Source organism: Alexandromys fortis, unplaced genomic scaffold, assembly GCF_014885135.2.
Source record: "Alexandromys fortis isolate MF-2015 unplaced genomic scaffold, M_Fortis_MF-2015_v1.1 scaffold_70, whole genome shotgun sequence".
Lineage (NCBI taxonomy): Eukaryota > Metazoa > Chordata > Mammalia > Rodentia > Cricetidae > Alexandromys > Alexandromys fortis.
In genome coordinates this window covers 2,887,050-2,909,330 of record NW_026067955.1, presented here as the reverse complement: position 1 = coordinate 2,909,330, position 22,281 = coordinate 2,887,050, and the positions used below count along the sequence as shown (strand labels likewise).

The 22,281-nt window shown below is 37.5% G+C and overlaps 1 protein-coding gene across 4 annotated transcripts in view; it reads right to left on the bottom strand.

Annotated features, from left to right (window-relative positions):
• The window catches only part of Myo9a (myosin IXA), a 202,770-nt gene that overhangs the window by 64,483 nt on the left and 116,006 nt on the right, over positions 1–22,281 (bottom strand). For all 4 annotated transcript variants that reach the window (XM_050151883.1, XM_050151881.1, XM_050151882.1 and 1 more), the window contains 8 exons: positions 22,105–22,144; positions 12,120–12,242; positions 10,807–10,887; positions 10,196–10,306; positions 7,235–7,357; positions 4,795–4,944; positions 3,295–3,614; positions 1,080–2,678 (listed from right to left, as the gene is read on the bottom strand). In XM_050151883.1, the coding sequence (XP_050007840.1) occupies positions 1,080–2,678; positions 3,295–3,614; positions 4,795–4,944; positions 7,235–7,357; positions 10,196–10,306; positions 10,807–10,887; positions 12,120–12,242; positions 22,105–22,144 (2,547 nt within the window). The remainder of the gene's footprint in view (positions 1–1,079; positions 2,679–3,294; positions 3,615–4,794; positions 4,945–7,234; positions 7,358–10,195; positions 10,307–10,806; positions 10,888–12,119; positions 12,243–22,104; positions 22,145–22,281) is intronic.

Here is a 22,281-nt window from a genome sequence, read left to right as displayed (position 1 = left end):
TACCGAGAACCTCTGCCTTGAAAAACCAAAAAAAAAAAAAAAAAAAAGTTATCTTGGACTGGGGAGATGATTTAGTGAGTACTAGCTGTGTTAAGTCTGAAGCTTAATAAGGATGTATGATGCTCCAGGTTTGATTCCAAGCATCAGAATTAAACAAAACAAAACAAAACAAAAATAACACCAAAAAAATAATAAAAACCCTAAGTCAGAAAACAGTTCTTCATGTCTGCCATGAGTTAAAATTCTTTCCTTGTGGTTATCATCACTTAAAGGAAACACCTAAATTATAAAATAAAGAATTCCCACTTAAAATAGATGCCTAAAGCAGTCTGACCCTCAGAAATATAAGACAGATTTGGGCATAGTGGCGCATGGCTTTAGCAATCCCAGGTGGCAGGCAGATTTCTGTGAGTTTAAGATCAGCCTGGTCCACATAGTGAGTTCCAGGCCAGTGTGGGCTAGAGGGTAAGATACTGTTTCAAAAATACAGAAAAACAAAACAAAACAAAAAAACCTCTAATAGCTGGATGGTGGTGGCACGTGCTTTTAATCCCAGCACAAACCCTATAAATAGAAGATAGCAGCCAGCACCTGGGGAAAAAGCTGTTTAGTGAGTGAGTTTTAGTACTAAAGATGAAAAAGACCTGTTGATAACAACTTTTATACAACTAATATTACTATATCATACACTTAAATTTTATGATAAAAGGTATTAATGAAGACCATAAATAGGGCCAATAGCTGTGACAAAACATGTTCTGAAAAGTCTTGAAAACAGCCAGATTGAATCACTCCACTTCATAGCTCTACATTGACCAGCACATGCTGAATGCCTGGAACATTGACAAGCACCATATTGTCCTTTGCAAATGCTTTTCAATTAATGAGGAAGAATAAAAAGAAATGTGCTATCTACACTCAAAGATTCCTAGGCTATAACTACTCATACTTTACACAGAGAAAAATCACAGATTAGATAGTGTAGCATGCATATAGACAAGAATGGAACACACAAAGCGCTTCAACTAACTACCCTAGGAAACTTCCTACTTAACATATAAAATACAAATTTTACTTACAGTGGAATAATCATATTGTCTTTTGGTGTGAAGAAAATGGCTCTTGAATTTCCCCCTCTGGAAGGGTCATCAGGTCTGTGGCCATAAGAGTGAGTTGACCTAAAGTGTTCTCTTTCTGTAATGCGGTTATTAGAGAGTTTACAGGCAACATGTTGGGTGCCTATTCTTTCTGTCTTGGATAATTCCCTGGCAGTCTTTGATTGGCATGGGCTTCCTTTTCTTTCAAAGAAGAGGGTGACAGGTCGGTCTTTCGGAGGTAAATGAATGGAGGAACTATCTTTTGTGGCAAGAGCTGTATCTCTTTTAGTGACGGCTGATGGGGAACCTAGTACACCAGCTTCTCCCTCACTTGGGGTATTTTGGATATGCAGAGAAGATGGCCTCTCTACTCTTTGTCTTGGCTGATAAAAAGATGGTGCCAAGAGAGATTCCTCAGTGCGTGCCTGTTCAACTGTCTTGAAGGCTTTACGTTCCTTCTCTAAAATATCTGTCTGTTGACGAATCTGTTCCATCATTTCTTTTTCATTCTGCTGCTGTAACTGCTTTTGCCTTTTCTCCTTTTCAGTATTCAGCTTTTCCAACTTCTTAAGCACAGTACACGAAGCATCTGTATTCAAAGGAATCACTTGATCTCCTGAGAACTGACACTTCCTGGCTTCCCTGTTGATATCTAAAGTAATAGCTGTATTCAAAGTGGCTTCTCTTTCCAGCAGTTTGTTTCTTTGGATACTTGTGTCTGGTTGGGAACTTGTTTTTAGAGGTTCTTGATGGGGAATATAAAAAAATGTAGGTAGACTACTTGAAACAAAAGAGTCTCTCAGCTGGGGTTTACAGGAGATAGGTTCAGAACAGACCAGCTTTTCCTTAGCAGTCCCATTCTTCAAATGCTCTGAGTCACAAGATGCTCCTTTTCTAGTCAATATGGAGCTAGTGTCCCTTGAGGCACTGAGGACATTGTCTTGTGAATGGAATTTTGGATTAGCAGATATATTGGGTGATGAAATCTTCAATTCTCCCTCGTCTAAAATGAGGGACTCTGGTTTGCTCTGTTGGCTCTCCTCACAAGTCAGAAGTTCTAAGCTTCCTTGTGAACTCTCACTATCAGGTGTACCCTGTGGAGACTGCAGGCCTTCAGGAGCCAGTTCTGAAGACCATCTACGTTCCTCTGAAGGAGACACACCACCAAGAGAGCGAACTTTCAGCAATTCTAAGCTAAATATAGCTTGCTCTAATTCTCTCATTCTCCGACTTTCCCTTTTAGCTCGACCTACTTTTTTCTGATGGAGATCCTCCAAGGACTTGGGTCTCTGTCTTACAATCACTTCTTCCTGCAAGTCCGTACCACTTTGGCTTCTGCCTCTCTCATGCTGCTTGTCTGGAGACTCCTTTGAGAAATCCATGGAACTTTCACGGCTAATTCGATTCCTCTCTATCACAGATTTACAGTCCTCTATGGCTTTCACTCTGTTGTCAAAAGAACGATCCTCCCACTCAGAAGGGTCTGAACCCTGAATTTCTAGAGTTCCACATGCCTTGATATGCACCAATCCATGCTCTAGTTTTGTTTCTTTCAGCCTTTGCTCTTTTAAAGCTTTATATCTATACAAAAATAGACAAAGTAGATTAGAGAATTTAATTTACTATAATTTCTTAATAGATGGAACCCTGCTATCCTTAATTATGTTCAAAGTTGACCTTAAACTGCAGGCTCAATGTAATCTTTCTGCTTCAGTCCCCTATTTAGCTAGGACTAGAATGTACCACTATATTCACCTGCAAAAACTAACTTGACTATACTAGGTTGAATTATCCTCTTCTTTATGAGTAATTCCTATCTGGATAGCCTCAACAAAATGTTAACTGAACTAAAGATCCATCAATAGTGTGACTTTAATATAGTACAATAGAGATCAATGTTCCCAAGGTCAAAAAAAAGGGGAGTTGAATATTTCCAAATTTGTAAGATTAAACCATATGTACAAGGTTTTTTTCTTAGCAGTTATAACCATAGGTCATGGAGGTTCCCAACTTGATTTAATTCAATGAACATTTATTTAACTTCTGCTATAGCCCAGACATTGCAGGTAAGAACTGGTAGAAATTTATCACAGTCTAGTGATAAAAAACATAGGTAATAATGAAAGTATTAAAGCAAAGGTTTAAATAAAGGACCTATAAAAACAGAAGAACCAACTGCTTCATTAACATAGATTACCTTTGTCTTGCTCTGAATCCTCTATATGTTGACTGTAAAAGGATAATTTTGTTCCTTTGTTCTTTGTACTTCTTACTTTGCCTGTAGCTCCTCCACCTTGCCTGTATACAGGTAGCAGCCCTGTGTCGGCATCTACACAGTTCCCTCCACCTCTGCTGGATAATGACAGCTGCAGCTCGTAACTCCAAGTATCGCTGTCTCTCTAAGTGAGCACGCCAGGAAGCTTGGAGAAGGGACGCTGCACTAGCCATAATCAAAGCATCTTTCTTCACAGTCGCATTTCTGACATGCTTCTGATTTAGGTAATTCCTCCAGAAACGCTAAGGGAAATGAGAAATGTCTGTCAAGTTATCACTTGTTTCATACGATAGGTAAAAAAGGCTAAATTTCTATGTCATTAGCACTTTAAGCATATAAGCAACTAACTTGTTGGTGGTTAATAATAACAATATTATTATAATAATGTTAACTCTTTCTATGCTGCCACTGAGTTGTGTTGATGTTCTGGTTGGTCTGAGTTTGGTCTCAGACCTGCAAGCTGTTGCTGTGCCCACAGAAGGCACTGCTGCTGCAGGTGTAATGAAAATGGATACTGCTTTACAAGAGGTGTTGAAGCTCACCTCTTCTAAGACCACAATGACTTAAAAGATGGGATTCACAAAGTTGCCAAAGCCTTAACTAAGTGTCATGCCCATCTTTGTGGACTTTCACCCAACTATGAGCCTATATATGCCAAGCTGATGGAGGCCCTTTATGCTAAGCACTAAATCAATGCTATTAAAATTGATGACAACAAGAAACTAGGAGAGTAGAATGGCCTCTGAGAAAATTCATCAAGGGTAAAAAAATTTCATATAGTAGTGGTAAAATAAAAAACTTCAGGTAAGGCCACTATCCAAGAATACTGCAAATGTAAGCTAATAAGTAAAACTTGGTTTTTAGAAAATAAATAAAAAACCTTTTTTGCTTACCAACAGCAGCTATTTTAAATTTGAGGCCAGCCTGATCTACAGAGTGAGTTCTAGAACTGGCTCTAAAACTACATAGAGAAACCCTGTCTTGAAAACAGCCCCACCACAGCTATTTTAAACAATATAACCTAGCTGAGGTTAATTATACAATTTAAATTTTTTTTAGATGTTTTCAGGTTCTACAGATTAATTAGTCAGTTCTATTTTCTCATTCATTCATTTATCCATCCATCCATCCATCCATCCATTCATTCATTCATTCATTTTTGACAGGGTCTCTCTATTGTAGCTCTGACTGTTCTGGAATTCTATGTAGACAAGCTGGCAGGCTGGCCTTTAAATCCCAAGATATTACCTGCTGTTACATTCAAGGTAATCTTTTGGGTGTCACACGTATTTAAGAAATGATTATAATTCATTCTTGTCTCTGAAGTTTCATTATTACTTCAATGTTTCACAGTAAAATGGTTCTGGTTACTAAATGAAGTCCAAACTCACTCTTACACAAAGAATCCTAGTCTCATCCCACCTGGATAATAACAGATGCCTGTCTCAAATGGAGGAACTGTTGCCTAGAGAGCAAGACCCTAAACCACCGCTGCAATAGTACAATTCTCCGAAGCACTTCCTGGTGAAGCAGATCTTGTAAGTGCTGTCGTTCATGCTCCTTTAGGAAAACCTATGAGAAGGAAGAAAGACAAGGGACAAAGCTTAAGAAGAAATGAACACTATTCATGAATTATTGTTTCTGGGGTAAGCTACTCTTTCAGAAAAGGACATATATAATGGCAGACATGCAAATAAAGTACTGATAAATAGTTCTCTCACACTGGGCTGGGGTGGTGCAGGCCTTTAATCATAGCACTAGAAAGGCAGAGACAGGCGGATCTCTGTGAGTTCAAGGCCAGCCTGGTTGACAAGCGCTAGTTCCAGGATGGCCAGGACTACACACAGAAACCCTGTCTCAGAAAACCAAAAATAGTTCTATCACCTGAACTAAAGTAATCATTTTGCAAACTGAAAAAAGATATGAGTACATGAGAGAGGAGATGGGAAAAATTTGAAAATGTACCAAATTTCTATTGTCAAACCTCTGCTACATTACTGCTTCTCATCTGGAAAAGTCATTGCTGTAAAAGATCAGTATACCACTAGTCAATATGTCACAATTTTTAAAAAATTTTGGAATGGGGAAAAACTGATAACCGCCGATCTTAAAAAGTGAGTACAACCTGAAGAAACCAACAGTAACCATCTATTTGACATCTAAAGTGCACTAAAAGTTTCTTCATTCCCAGAGTCAAAAGTAAGTATAAAATAGACATATCTCTTTGAAATAGAACTTATGGTTCATCTTTAGGAGTGGACAAATATATCAAGAGTTAAAGATTAAACTACTATGGGATGGAGACAGAAGATCTTACCTGAGCAATAAAAGGACTGGAAAAACTAAAAGTTTCTAGCTAGTTAGAAAAACTAAAGCACATGAGACAATGAATAACTGAATTAGTCTTCAAAAAGTACTGTTAACATAACTGATTGTCCAGTATCGTGTAGTCTGCCCTTAAAGCATCATATAATATATATATATATATGCTTTATATATCAGTAAACCATTTGATGTTTAAAAAAAAGTACTGTTAAATATTATGAAGCTACAATATGGAAGTGGATTTTGTTTGCTTGTGTGTTTGTGACAGATGCTCATGTAGCCCAGGCTGCCCTAAACTTCTATGTAGCTGAGAACAGTCTTGAATGAGTCTTCTAGCACTGCTTTCTAGTACTGGGACTACAGGCATGTAGTACTATTTCCAAGACAATATGGGGGATCAGACAGTGTGTGTGAGGAAGATAATATAAACTTAATAAGGAGTCTATTGGAAAAATAATTGACATGAAGTCAATAAAAAGAAAGTATTTAAATGACACAGAGGAAAAGAGCTATGGATCAGAAACAAAATGGAATCAGGAATGGAGAAATGGGCTGAGATACGAAATCATCTTTTTCCCCCCTGTTTTTTGAGACAGGGTATCTCTATGTAATTTTGACTGTCCTAGAACTTGCTCTGTAGACCAAGCTACCTACAGAGAGTTCCTAGAAGGAACAAAATGAAGGAATATAAATAAAAGGTAACAAATAGCTGAAAAGGGCAGTAGAAGAATCAGAATAATGTTACTGTAGACAAGCTAAATTGGTTATTACAGTAGAATATCTTATTCAGAGATGGTTTGAATTACAGCTGAAGTTGTAATTAGAAATAGAACATTGACCAGGAATTCTATGATTAGTACTGATTACAACATTTTATTTTAGGTCGTGGGGGTGGGTAGGTCAGGTAACAATTGTAGAAGTCAGTTCTCTTCTACCTACCACATGGGTTCTGAGATTAAACTCAGGTCATCAGACATGATGGCAAGCACCTTTACTACAGTCATTAAAAAAGAGAAGGCCCTATGGTCATTTAAGAGGGTTTGCTGGGTAAAAGTGCTTGGTATGTAAGCATAAGAACCTGAGTTTTGTCTTACAAACCTAAGACAAAAGGAGGACAGACTCTTGAAAACTGTCTTGCATGGATGCGCTAGCATTCATACATTGCTCATATACAAATACAGTAACAACAATAATAATAATAAATAAAATTTTGGGGCCAACAAGATAGCATAGTGGGTAAAAGTACTTACCACTAAGCCTGACAACTTAAGATGCATCGCTGGGATCCACATGGTAAAGGGAGAGAATCAAGTTCACAAGTTTTCCCCTGACCTCCACACTCATGCCTTGGCACATCTGTGCCCATACACATACATATACACACAAATAAATAAAAGCATAAATTTAAAGCCACCTAGCTTAATCAGTTTGCTTGTAATATTTGATAACATACTATCTTTTCATAAAACTCATGACAAAGAAGGTATTATGAAAATACAAAATGCACTCAATTTTGACTAAGGCTCTATATACTTACCATCGTTTTTCCAACTTGGTAATTATCAGGATTAATATTTATTTTCCTGAAGAAATCTTGAATGTTAAATTTAGAAGGGATAATATTTCGGGGAAGAAGTACATGAAAGTGACTCACAAAATCCTAAAAAGTGAAAAGAAATTGGTATCAAATCACAAAAGAACTAGATGAATTTTAAACCCTAAACAAAAAGGGGTTTCTCAGTCTTTTAATAAATAATGAATAAAAAATTCCTTAAAGCAAGGCAGTGGAAAAGATCAGAATACACTGGAAGAGGGCAGGGGCTACATGAGTGAAGGTACTCTAGGGCATGCCCCCCCCCCCCCCCTTTTTTTTTTTTTTTTTTGTTTTTCAAGACAGGATTTCTCTGTAGCATTGAAGCCTGTCCTGGAACTAGCTCTTGTAGACCAGGCTGGCTTCAAACTCACAGAGATCCGCCTGCCTCTGCCTCCTGAGTGCTGGGATTAAAGGTGTGCACCACCACCGCTTGGCCTTTCTCATTCTTTTAAAAGTGGAAGGTAGCAAACTGGTAGGGGTAGAAAAATAATGAGAATGGGTATGAGAGTAACAAGAATTTATTATATACATGTATGAAATTGTCAAAGAAAAAATTTATTAATAAAAAAGTAGGATGAAACAAAAGAAACTATTTGTTACTTTATTTTAAATAGGAGGTGCAGAAGACATGGCTCAGCACTGAAAGCTCTTCCAAAGGTTTAGGCTAGATTCCAAGTGTCCGCATGCCTGCTAACAGCCATTTGTAATTCATTCAGGGGAATACAATACCTGCTTTAGGCCTCCAAAGACACTGTACTCACATGGCACATAGATACACATGCAAGTAAAACAATCGTAAACATAAAATAAAAAAGTATCTCTTAAAAATATAGTTTCAAAACACAGTAAGAGGAAAGATACTGAGTCTGAATCATGTTATCAAATGAAAACTAAATTTAAAAAAGGAAAAAAATAAAAAAAGGGTAGAAGTTAATTATTCTTTTTGAGAAAGCCATATCAAAGACCAAATAAAAGTCATTTATCAAGAACCTGAAATCCAGCAAGAAAGGAAAGGAAATAAAGCAGCTTTTGGAACATACAAATGAGAATCAAGTTTTCTCTTTCCATACAACAAAAACTGCTTAGTTGCCAGGTGATGGTGGCGCACGCCTTTCCTTTGGGAGGCAGAGGCAGGTGGATCTCTGTGAGTTCAAGGCCAGCCTGGTCTACAAGAGCTAGTTCCAGGACAGGAGCCAAAAAGCTACAGAGAAACCCTGTCTCGAAAAGCAAAAAATAAATAAATAAATAAATAACAAAAAAAAAAACCTGCTTAGTTCCTGAAAGGTTCCAGTATAATTTTTACACACATAGCAGTATATCTGATAATGATTGCTGAGTAACATTCTAGAAGCTTTCCATGTAAGAAGTCTAAGAAAATTAAAGGAAAAACCAAATGGAACCTTTTCATTAGACAAGATCATTCTGACTGAATTATTTTAATTACTGAAAAAAAAATCAGTGTGGAAATTGCTAAATTATAGTCAAATTTAGCATCAGCAAACATTTTTTTGGACAGGATTTCCTCTAGTTTTGGAGCCTGCCCTGGAACTAGCTCTTGTAGACCAGGCTGGCCTTGAACTCACAGAGATCCACTTGCCTCTGCCTCCCAAGTGTATCACCTGGTTTAGCAAACATTTTTATCAAATGAGAATAGACAAATAGGAATAGTCAAATACTGTATCACAGCATATACTCAAAAAGACTGCTGCACTTCCAAAAAATGAGTATTCTCGGGCTGGAGAGATGGCTCAGAGGTTAGGAGCATTGCCTGCTCTTCCAAAGGTCCTGAGTTCAATTCCCAGCAACCACATGATGGCTCACAACCATCTGTAATGGGGTCTGGTGCCCTCTTCTGGCCTGCAGGCATATACACTGACATAATATTGTATAATAAATAAATAAATATTTTAAAAAATGAGTATTCTCTTAACGCTTTTTCAACTTTGTTTAAAAATGGTAAAATTAAAAAATGAGCCAGGCATAGTGGCTCATACCTTTAATCCCAGCACTCATACGGCAGAAGCAGGTGAATCTCTGAGAGAATGTGGTCTACAAAACAAGTTTCAGAACAGCCAGGGCTGTTACACAGGTATATAATAAGTAAAATATGTAGAAATAATTTGTTTAATTAATATTTTGTGTTTTTGCAAATAAAGCTTGCCTGAAGATCAGAGTATAGAGCTAAACCACTAGAGGCCAACGAGTGGTGGTACACACTTTTAATCCCAGAACTTGGGAGACAGAGCCAGATAGATCTCTGGGCTATACTAGACCGCTTCAACCTCAAAGAGCCAGGTAATGGTGGCTCACACCTTTGATCGCAGTACATGGGAGTCACATGCCATTAATCCCAGCATTAAAGGGGTTGGAGATAGGAAGGGATATGATTGGGTGGAGAGAGAACTATAAAGTGGGAGGAGACAATAGCTCAGTGCAGTCTGAGGTTTGTGGCAACAGCTACGGTCTGAGGATGCAGTCTAAGGAGGCAGTCTGAGGTCAAGATTGCTCTTTTGGTCTGAGGATTTGGTAGAGGTAAAAGGTCTCTCTAGTGGCTAGCTGCACTGCTTCTCTGATCTCTCAGCTTTCACCCACTAATATGTGATTCTGGATTTTTTTATTAAGAACAATTGGGGGTTGGAGAGATGGCTCAGTGGTTAAGAGCACTGATTGCTCTTCCAAAGGACCCAGGTTCAATTCCAGCACCCACAAGGCAGCTCACAACTGTCTGTAACTCTAGTTCTAGGGGCCTGACCCCCATGGCAAAACGCCAATGCATATAAAATAAAATTAAAAAAAAAAAAAACCTTCCCGTTAAAAAAAAAAAAAAGAACAATTGGAATTTGTGGTACAAATTCACTTGATATGAATATACATGTATATATATTTAAATATAAAGTATATAACCTGGAAAGAATACTTGGAGCTATATCCTGACTGACGAATTCGAACTGTCTCCAGCATTCCAGTGTACCGAAGCTGTCTTAGTACCAAAGTATCATTGAATCTTAAGGGTAGCTAAAACAAAGAAAGAAAAAAGTTAATAGATCTCCAAATTCAGATTTGTGTTAAAAGTACAGCTGACTTTTGAGTATCCAGACTGACAAACATATCTACACATTTTATTTCAACAAACTATAAATAAGGGCATTGAAATAGAAAAGGTTAAGGGTAAAAATTTCTAACCATGAAAATGCTAAATAATTTTTAAAGACTATCTAAACAGAAGAAGTTAACTATTATTAATAGTAATACAATTTTCAGAGAAAAAAATTTTTTTCTTCTAATGGAATTTCAAGGGCTGTTAATACTTATCCCGGAGATTCTAGTACATGTTGAATCAAATCCACAAACACCTTACAGACGGGTAATATGGAAATTAAAAGACTAGCTATAAATAATATTTATGAAATATAAATTTCCATATAAAAACTATGCATAATTCCTCTCTATTCCCTTTTAATGTAATTTGAGCTCTTGTTATGTAGTAACCTGAGTCTTATACAGAATACTTTTACCTTTTCAGCATTGGAGCGAATACATTTTACAAAATATGGTTCTGCTTGATCAAGTGTCTCCATCAGCTTGCTTAAGGAGGCCTGCAAAAAAGTAGTGTCATTAGTATGCTTTTACTTAGGAGTTGACAAGTGACTTATAAATATAAACAAGTGTGGCAAAATATGGAAACAACCTTCTATACATACAGGGTTTGTTTCTGAAAAGGAAATTATGTACATTCCCATTCTGGTTAAATCAAGAATTTGCTGAGGATGAGGAATGCAGTTTAAATTTAATCTTAAAGCTGAGGACCTGGCAATAGTCATTATTGCAGATGCATTTTAGAATACTCTAAATAGAAAATGATTTTTCAATATTCTTCATATTTCATTAAGTAACAATATTCAAATGCATTTTTTAAAAATAAAAGCAAGGTAGTCTTGCTTTTTTTCTTTTCTTTTTCATGTTTGTTTTGAGATAGGACCTTGATATTTGTTCAAGGTTGGCTTATGACAAACTATGTAGCTCAGGCTGACCTTTAACTTGTGATGTTCCTATGTCAGCCTTCTGAGTACTGTGATTACAGACATATGTCACCATGCCCTGCCTTGATATTCTTAACATTCTTGTCAGTTTTAGAAATCGAAAAGAGCCACTATCTTAAATGAATTTTAATGTTTGTAAAGTATGTAGTGATATTCTCTCTTCTACACTTGGATATATATATATAGTCTGGATAGAGGAGTATCAGTTTTTGATCTGCTCAAAGAACCAGAGCTTTTGTTTTAATTAATCTCCTTCAATAGTCTTCAGGTTTTCTTTTTAAGAATTTTTTTTAAAGATTTATTGTATTTTTAGGTGTGTGTGTGTGTGTGTGTGTGTGTGTGTGTGTGTGTGTGTGTGTGTGTGTACTAGAGTCCTGAGGCCCACAAAGGCCCGAAGCATCAGATTCTCTGGAGGTGAAGCTGGGGTGGTTGTGAGGCACCCCTCATATTGGTGCTGGCAACCCAACTAAAATCCTCTGCAAGCACATTTGCACTTAAAACCTTCTCTCCAGACCCTCTTGTTTATAGCTTCACAGACTTCTATTTATCTTTGTAATTTTTCTTCCTTTTTCTTGCTTAGGATTAAATGTATCCTTCACTTTCTATTTTATTAAAGAAAAACCTCTGATTCTTGGATATACAACCCAACTCCTTTTCTAATAAAAGTACTCTTAATTTATGGCTTCATAGGCAATGAATCACATCAGTGATCTTCAGCTTACTTTGATCCTTCAACAACAACCTTTAAGAAACAGATTGTATTTAGCATGAGTAGAAAAAGTAATTACCTGAAACTGGGCGCTGATACTGGGAGGTTTCTTCTTCTTGTGCAGATGAAGAAGGGATTTGGTAATCCGATCCTGTAGGGTGAGTCTTGTCAGATGCTTCAAAGAATTTACCTCCAGCAAGTGCTAAAGAGAAGGGGAAAACTATATATATATACATACATACACACATACTTATATATGATAAAATATCATCAGCCACTTTTCATTATTTCCAATTGTGAGAAATATTTTATTTATCAAAGGTGGTTAGTCTGACAAGGGCTCTCCCCCTTTCCCTCTGTGTCAATAAGCCAGTCATGTCAGAGTGTGAAGCCTAGTATCCATCAATAGGATGAGACACCACCTACATGAAGTCTAAAAGGTAAAGCCATTTTGGCAAAATTGGTTACTAGCTAGATTTGGCTTCTGGCATACCTTTTTTGCAAAAAGAGTAATCACCTTGAAGACTTACTCTTGTAGAATATTATTATAACCCTGTATAGATGTGTTACATTTGTTTTCATTGCAGAACATTAACTGTATAAAAGTGTGTTACTTTTGTTGATGCTGCATTTGTTTAATTATGTATAGAAGTGTTGTATTTGTTTCACCTTGATTGCCTAAGGACCTTGAATGATCTCATAAAGAGTTTAATGGCCAATAGCTAGGCAGGAAAAATAGATGGGGCTGGCAGGGAGAGAAAATTAATAGAAGAAAAAATCTAGGCTCAAGGGAGGAAGGAGAAGACAGAGGAGGAGGAGACGACAAGGGTGATGCCTGGAGCAAGAAGCTAAGCAGTTACCAGGAGCAGCAAAAGTAAGATATACAGAAAGGAAAGTAAAAAGCCCTGAGGAAAATGGTAGATGAAGACAAAAAGGTTAATTTAAGTTAAAAGAGCTAGCCAGAAAAGAGCTAAGCTCAGGCCAACCATTCAAAACTAGACACCGTATCATGATTTGGGAGCTGGTTGGTGGCCCCAAATAAAAAGTCTGGTACAGTTTTGCTTTCACTTTGTTCAACACTGTGAACATTCATTTCCAATACTATGTATACTATGTATCATTTCATAAATGATAAGATAAAATGAAAAATGTGAATTAACCATTCTACTCTGTTCTTTCTCCAAAAGCTACAAAACCAAAAATTAAACTATATTTCAAAAACTAATGCATCTAGAGTTCTGGAAGCGGCTTAAATTTGCCAGTCAAATACTGTATGAAACTGGGAAAGTATAACAGAGGCAGAGGCTCTAGCTACTAGTTCTATTATTTTGGCAAAATGCACACAAAGGCACTTTCAGTTTTCTCTATTACCAATCTCTGAGTGTTCAGAGGTAGAGTATAAGACATCTGTATTCTCATAATTACTACAGAGTAAAAGCAGTTTATCTTTGTGATCCCCTCATTATACAATACATAGCAGTACCCATACGCAGTTGGGTGCACCAGCATCTTCCTTCTTACTGGTTACAACTGGGGCTCACTCTGTAGTGATGTTTTTTACTATTCTTGATTTTTAAGGCTTTAAATAGTCATGTGGCTTCACTAGTTACTTTTTTTTTTTTTTTTTTTTTTGGTTTTTCGAGACAGGGTTTCTCTGTGGTTTTGGAGCCTGTCCTGGAACTAGCTCTGTAGACCAGGATGGTCTCGAACTCACAGAGATCCACCTGCCTCTGCCTCCCGAGTGCTGGGATTAAAGGCGTGTGCCACCACTGCCCGGCTAACATTATTTTTACTTTAAAAATATCTCAAGTAATTACCTTCTTGTATACTTAGTTTAGAAACTTTAAAAATAATTACTCAATTCCCTCCAATTGACACCTGACATATAATGTGACTAAATTCAATGAAACCTCGGCACTACGAAAGAAATGAGAGATAAAGCTTTCCCTGGAGCTCCAGGCATACATTAATCACTGTTAAAAATCATTCTAGTAGTAAGGTTTTAAAGTTTTTATTGCAAGCACTTCTGCTGTTCTTTTTCATCTAAATAAGTATTGGCATTGGGAGAAGGGGCAATCTGACTCATTGATTAGCAGCTGTTGGACTCTCCTTTAATGCCCTGGAAGCCTTAAGCAAAAGAATAGCTGGTGTCACTATGGCCCTGTTTTGAGCATTGCAAGGACAATGTCACTATGGCCCTGTTTTGAGCATTGCAGGGACAATCTGGCAAAATCAGAGAGTGACTGGAGTTGACTACTCCAGCTCCTGGAAGCTTAGCCTAGCTAGGGGCTATTTCAAAAAACTTGTACCAGAGACTGTTAGCTACAGTAAATTTCAATGAATTGTAGAAGACCTTGCAACATTTAAACCTAATCCAGAGAGGGATCAATTGCTCCAAGGGAATAGCAATTAAATTGTTCTAACTGGTGGGAAAAATGAAAAGTGGCAACTGGTGCACATAAAACTTTCTTTGTAAGGGTGGTGTGCTGTGATTGGTACACAAAGTGCACCTTGGTTGGCCCAACACACCTCTTATTATAGAAAAGCTGCCCAGGCCGGGCGATGGTGGCGCACGCCTTTAATCCCAGCGCTCGGGAGGCAGAGGCAGGCGGATCTCTGTGAGTTCGAGACCAGCCTGGTCTACAGAGCTAGTGCCAGGACAGGCTCCAAAGCCACAGAGAAACCCTGTCTCGAAAAACCAAAAAAAAAAAAAAAAAAAAAAAAAAAAAAAAAAAAAAAAAAAAAAAAAAAAAAAAAAAAAGCTGCCCAGGTGCTGTGAGACATAATCTAATGCTGCCTCAATTAATGCTGAAATGCTAAACCTAATAAAACCCATCTCTCAAGTTCACTTTTCTTATGTACTCTTAGTAATGTAGACTGAGCTGGTTTTATCTAATAAAGCAGCAGCAGAAAGAAGCATAGTGACAGCATCTGTCTCAGGTCCAATAGCAAAAGTAGCAAAGGCAGCTGACTGCTTAATGGCTGAACAAATAAAGCCAAGAGGTTAGCAGGTCAAGTAGGTAAGGATTACTGCATCACCAAAGGAGCCACTTCTACACTTTGAAAGGGTAGCCAGGACAGGAACAGGGGCAATAAAAATAGTACAGGGAGTTAATACTGTAGAATAAAAAGGCTTTAAGGAGTCAAAGAAAGACCCTGGCTACTGGAAGAATTCCAGAGAAATGTCAAACCTTTGGGGTCAAGAGTTCCAGATACCCCAGGCTGCTGTAACACTGGCCTCTGCCTATACTAAGGTATATTCTGATTTGTTAGACCCATGAAGGGGGCTCTAACATTTGTAGATCCCAATACCTAAGGCCTGGATGAAAGCTGTAACATTAAAGGTACCACCTTATGCTACTCCAATCTGCCTACTACCACTTACTGCTATCAAATACTAAATTATAAGTAAGCAGTCAAGGCCCGCACTTGAAGAGACTCCTTACCTACCCACAATTTGTATTTGGCTAGAGCAAAGTGGGTAACATTTCTACCCTGTTAGAATACAAAAAAAGTGGTATGAAAAATGGGTTTTCATTAGATATAAAATCGTTTGGCATCTTGATCTATAATTTTGAAGTCTCCAGAATTATAAACAACAAACTAACATGTTTAGAAACTACCAGGTCCATAATATTTTAATATAGTAGTTCAAAGAAACTAATGTAACTCTCATGTTAAGGATGATAAAAATGGGAAATAAAGGTAACTAAAGATTTGATTCTGAGTAACTACAAAAATTTGCTAGGGGAGGAACACAGTAAAAATCATTTGAGGTGTGAAAAATAAGAGAAAAAGAGGATATCAAAACAGAAATATACAATAGGGCATTTGATGGTTTGAATGATAATGCTCCCATAGGCTCATGTTTGAATGCTTGGTCCCCAGCTGGCAGAACTGTTTGTGAAAGACTCAGGTGTAACCATGTTGGAGGAGGTATGTCACTAGGGGGTAGGTTTTGAGGTTAAGAAAGCCTCCTTCTTAGTTAGCTCTCACTGCATCATGGCTGTGGATCAAGATGTGAGCTCTCAGTTCTCCAGCCTGCCTACTGCTATGCTCCATGACTCTACCCATCTGAAAATGTAATCTTCAATGAACTCTTTCTTCTATATATTGTACTAGCCATGGTGTCTTAACAAAGCAACAGAAAAGTAACTAAGACAGAGCAATGCAAAATCATTACAAGAATATAGCTCCACAGAATAGTTTAAGAAAGAATATTAAATTTAGACTGGATCCATCCAGGGTGATGTTGAACTAACAGAGATCTCTATGCCTCTGTCTCCCAATTCCTGGGACTAAAAGGTGTATGCCACCACTGCCGGGCTTCTAATGGTTTAGCTCTGCACTCTGATCTTCAAGCAAGCTTTATTTGTTGAAGTACAAGCAAAATAATACTACACATCAGTGTATTGAAGTCTTGGTTTATTTACTTTCATAGATCACACTGGTGAGATTTTTTTTATGTTCCTTGAATACTATTCACTGTTTTAGGCTTTGTGTTAGGAATATGATACAATCTAAGTTTAAACTGATGAGACTACATAGCCTGGGTTAAGTAAAAAATGTGGTTGGTGTGTTTAATATTAAAGTCTGATTGTTCAATCCTATATACTAAGATGAGTATTGTTTCACTAGTGAATCATGTCTTCAAAACTTCTGATAAAAGCCAACCATCTTATGCAACTATGCATTTGGAATTGGCCCTAAGTCCATCCCACTGATCAATTTATCTAGTGTTATTGAATACTTTGATGGAGGAAGGTCATTGGCTAATAAAGAAACTGGCTTGGCCCATTTTATTGGTTAGAACATAGGTGGGTGGAGTAAACAGAAGAGGATGCTGGGAGGAAGAGGAAGTGAGGTCAGACTCTGCTCTGCTCTCGGACAGACCCGACAGCTCTGCTCTCTGGAGCAGAGACGCCATGCTCAGCTCTCCCGGGTAGACCTGACAGCTCTGCTCTCTGGAGCAGAGACACCAGGCTCCGCTCTCCCAGGCAGCTCTGACCCAGGATGGAGGGAGGCTAGAATCTTCCGGGTAAGCGCACCTTTGGGTGCTTACACACATTATTAGAAATGGGCTAGTCCAGGTGTGAGAGTTAGGCGAGAAGAGGCTGGATATAATGGGCAAGCAGTGTTTAAAAGAATATAGTTTGTGTGTTGTTATTTCGGGCATGAGCTAGCAGGCGGCCGGGGTGCTGGGGATGCAGCCCGGCCACTTCATATTTCAACAATACTTGAACACTTTGACAGAATAATTATGTCTGAAAACCACATAGCAATAGCTGTCCAAATAAATTCATTTTAAAACCTGGGAAAAAAAGGATATTAAAGTAGAAGTGACCATTTTGAGTTATGGGATAAAATGAAGCCTAAGAGGAAACCCCCCCCCAAAGAACTATTATTATAGTTATTATCTTGCAGATTCAACATGTAACCAGAAGAACTACTGGATTATTTGCTGTATATGTTTTTCCTTTTTTTTTTTCTTTCAGTTTTTCGAAGCAAAGTTTCTCTGTAGCTTTTGGTGCTTGTCCTGGAACTAGCTCTTGTAGACCAGGTTGGCCTCAAACTTACAGAGATCTGTCTGCCTCTGCCTCCTGAGTGCTGGGATTAAAAGAGTGCACCACCACGGCCTGGCTTGTGTTTTTACTTTTCAAGAAGGAATATCCAAACTATTCTAAAAAAATATCTGTACTTATAATCCCCACTTTGCTGTATCCCCCTACCCTACTCCCATCTGACCTATAGCCCCAGTTCAACTTCCAAGTTTATGATAATAGTTGTTCTAACTAGGAGTATGAACTGTTATCTCATCATGGGTTTTATTTGTACTCCTCTGATGATCAGTGATGTTAAGCATTTGGAAAATATGTATCTGTTGGCCATTTGCATGTCTCCTTTGGAGAAACATCTATCTGGGTACTTTTTAATTGAGTAATATTCCTATTCCTTGTTTGTACATATTTTGGCTATTAACCCTTGATTAGACATATGGTTATGTATAGCTTTTTAGTTTGATATAATACTATTTGTCTATTTTTTTTGCTTGCCTCCTGTGTATTTTGAAATATCTAAGAAATCACTATAGTCACACAAGTGTCATAGAGCTTTTATACAATGTATTTAATTCATTAACGTACATAGGTATTTTGTATCTGAGGTGAGATTATGGTCCAGTTTCATTCTTTTACATCCAGTTGTAAAAACGCTTTTTATTGAAGAGACTGTTCTTTATCCAGTGTGTTCTTGATAACCTTTATCAAAAATCATCATAAATATGTAGGTTTTTCCCCAGGTTCATTATAGTGTTCCATTGTTAGTTGTGTCCTTTTTTAAACTTCTAATATTTTATAGACAGTATATGTGATGTGTGTATGTGCATGTTTGTGTTCAAGTATACACATTGTGGCAGTCAGAGGACAGCCGTGGGTGTTGGCTTTCAACTTTCATCTTGTCTAAAACAGTTCCTTGTTTCACTACTACACATGCCAGAAAGTCCATGAGCTTCTGGGGACTCTGTCTCCATTTCCCATCTTGCTGTACAAACATTAGAAACAATGATGCATGCTACTTGCTGTATGCAGTATTATGTGAGCTCTTGGGATTTAAACTCAGGGCCTCAAGCTTATGCAGGAAGTACTTTTTCTCACTGAGTTACCTTTTAAGTCTATCTTTTTTCTAAGTGGCATTTAATACTATTTTGATTACTACAGCTCTTTAATAACACGGATAGCACAATATATCAAGCTTCATTCTTTTTGTTCAAGACTGCTTTGACTTTGTGCATTTCTGTCAGGATTATTTTTTTCACATCTGTATAAAGTGACAATAGGGGCTGTACCCCATATTAAGTTCCTCAGTGACATAAATCTATCAGTGACATTAGGTGCTAGAAATTATCTTAATAATAATTTTTCTAAGCCATGAATTGGAAAGCTCACTTTCCATTTATTGTATATAATTTTCTGTATATAGATCGTTTACTTCTACGGTTCAATTTACTATAAGCATTCTATGTTTTATGGTGCTGTTATAAACAGGATTGTTTTGTAATTTTTTTCAGATATAGTCGGTTTATTAAAACATGATTTTTACATTGCATTCGTCCTCTCAAACTTTACTGAATTCACTTATTATATCTAACAGTGCTTAGAGGATTGTAGTGATATTTTGTGTTTTAACAAATAAAGCTTGCATGAAGAGTACAGTGCTAAGTCACTAGAGCCCGGGGAATAGAGGCACACACCTTTAATCCCAGGACTCAAGAAACAGAGGCAGACAAATCTGAAGGAGAAACAGAGCTCACATAAAAGTGATCCCACCACTTGGGATAACATACCTTTAATTCCAGCACTGGGAGACAGGAAGTGGGAAGGCTGGACAGAGAGAGGAATATAAGGCAGGAGGAGAGCATCTGATGTTTGGTGGAGACAGTTGCACTATGAGGAGACAGCCTGAAGGCAGGATAGACCCTCTGATCTAAACAATAGTGAAGGCTGGCCACACTGCTTCTCTGATCCTTTAGCTTTCACCCCATAATATCTGACTCTGGGTTTATTTATTAAGACCAACTAGAATTTGTGCTAGAGAGGATCTTTAAAGATTGCTGTAAGAACATGTCACAAGACAACAGAGGTTATTTCACTGCTTCCTTTCTAAGTTGGGTGACTTTTGTTTATTTTTATTGCTTAATTTCTCTAGTTAATACTTGTTATTTTAATAGAAATAGTATGAAAAGGCACCCGTGTTATAGCCCTATATTTCCCCCACTCAGTAAAAACTGATTTAGCTACAAAATACGTAGCCTTTAGTTATCATGTAGGGATGGAGACTTTTTTGTTTGTTTGGTTGGTTGGTTTTGTTTGTTCAAGACAGGGTTTCTCGGTAGTTTTAGAGCCTGTCCTGGCACTAGCTCTTGTAGACCAGGCTGGCCTCGAACTCACAAAGATCCGCTTGCCTCTGCCTCCCGAGTGCTGGGGATTAAAGGCATGTGCCACCACAGCCTGGCTGATCAAATAGTTTTTCTTCATCATTTACTGTTCTATTCACTGAGCTACAAATCACACTTGATCAAGGTGTACAGTCATTTAGCTATGCTATTGGATCCAGTTTACAAGAGGGAGTGAGGGACGGGGAGGGGGAGGAAGGAGGGGGAGAGGAAGAGGGAAAGAGAATAGGCCACATGTGTGTAAGTGCTAATGATAGAGGCCAGAAGAGAGGGTATCAAATCCCTGGAGGTAGAGTTAAAAATGGTTATGAGTAGCTAAATGTGGTTGCTGGCAACTGCATTTGAGTCCTCTGGAAGAGCAGGAAGCACTTATAAACAAAGCCAAGATTCCAACCCAACCATTCAGTTTTATATTTTATGTTTCATGTTACTAATTAGCACTATTTGTATTCCACTTGAAAAACTGATTGTAGTATTTTTTTTATAGAGCACATGTAGTATGTACTAGAATCTCTCAAATTTTTGTCTGAAAAAAATGTATCTCTATTTTTGAAAGGCAGGACTACTAAGGACAGGGGTTATGGGACCTATATACAAGACTCAGCTTTTAAAATATTATCTTTCAAGTTTTGATTATACTATGTCTTGGTATAGATTTCTCCAGATTTATATTATTTAATACCTTGGCCATGACTTGTTATTTCTCTCCCTAAACTTGGGAACTTTTCTGCCATTATTTCCTTAAAATGTTTTCTGTGCCTTTCTTTCTGTCTTCAGACACACCAATAATTTATAGATCTTTTATTTGATGGTGTCCCGTAAGTCCCTCAGGCCACTTTCAGTATTTGTCATTTCTTCTCCTTGATCTAGTTTGCTACAGAATGCCTAAACTTCTGTTCAGACTTGTCTTGGAAAGAAAAATCCAATAAAAAGTGGGTTCTTTGAATGCCTACCTAAAGCCCTTCCCCATGGTCTACACCAGTGGTTCTCAACTTTCCTAATAGTGGGACCCTTTAATACAGTTCCTCATGTTATGGTGACCCCCCCACACAATAAAATTAGTTTGTTACTATTTGTAACTGTGCTATGAATCATAATATAAATGTGATATTCAGGACATTGATGTATGACCCTATAGGTTGAAAACTGTAGCCTACAGACTTGCAGGAATTTGGAATCCATCAACTCCCAGAGGTACATAACTGAGAAGGCGATTCCTTTGGGAGGGTGCAGTAGAAGCATGAGATTCAATGTAGAGATGAACTCATTCCAGAGACATTTAGGACCTGACTTAGTCTCAAGAACAAAGATGGGGAGAGACCCACGAAGTGCAAACTCTTATTAATTCTACAATACATACTAGATCTGAGACCAATCCAGCACCCTCATTACCTTTCTTTATATTAATCTGTTTTTAATATAAAAATTCATATGAATATCGAATGTCGGGGCTGGAGAGATGGCTCAGAGGTTAAGAGCACTGGCTGCTCTTTTAGAGGTCCTGCGTTCAATTCCCAGCTACCACATGGTGGCTCACAACCATCTATAACGAGATCTGGTGCTGTCTTCTGACCTGTAGGCATACACGTGGACAGAACACTGTTTGTTCACAAATGAAGTTTTCTCAGCATCTGAACATACTTGTTCAGCTACCTGTTACCTGAAGTTATTATTAAAGCTATTATCTATTATCCTACAACAGCAGACCTAGGTACTTACAACAGATCACTGGCTCACAGAGATTATTCAACTCTTTATAGAAACACTATTCCACATTAGTAAGAGATGAGAATTAGAGAATTACATAATCTCTAACTAGACATGTTTCAGAATTCACATTTTTGCTTTAACCTGGCTCACATAAAAATGAAAAGATCTTATGTAAACAGTACTTGCATATTTCAGGAGCTTAGAGAAACAAAAGAATGATGTTTCTCAAAAGTAATTTACTTGCCTGAATTATTAGGCTTGTCCACTTCCTAGCAGACTTTATTATTTCTAAAATGGATTCAACTAAGAACACATAGTCTCTATATTGAACATAAATAAGGCATAAATAATTTTTTAAAAAGTTACTCAATGGGAACAAATAAATTTTTTCCACAGTACTCACCTTTGGAAGAACAGGTTTTGATCTGAAGTTTTTGTTTCGTCTATAAAGATAAAACATTCATTAAAAGAAAAACTACAGTAAAAATGAGTGATTTTAAGAGCTCTCTCGTGCAATTAAATAACTCATTTGGGAAATGTGGGCCCTCTGTACAAAAACATTATCTGACTGAATCAAGCA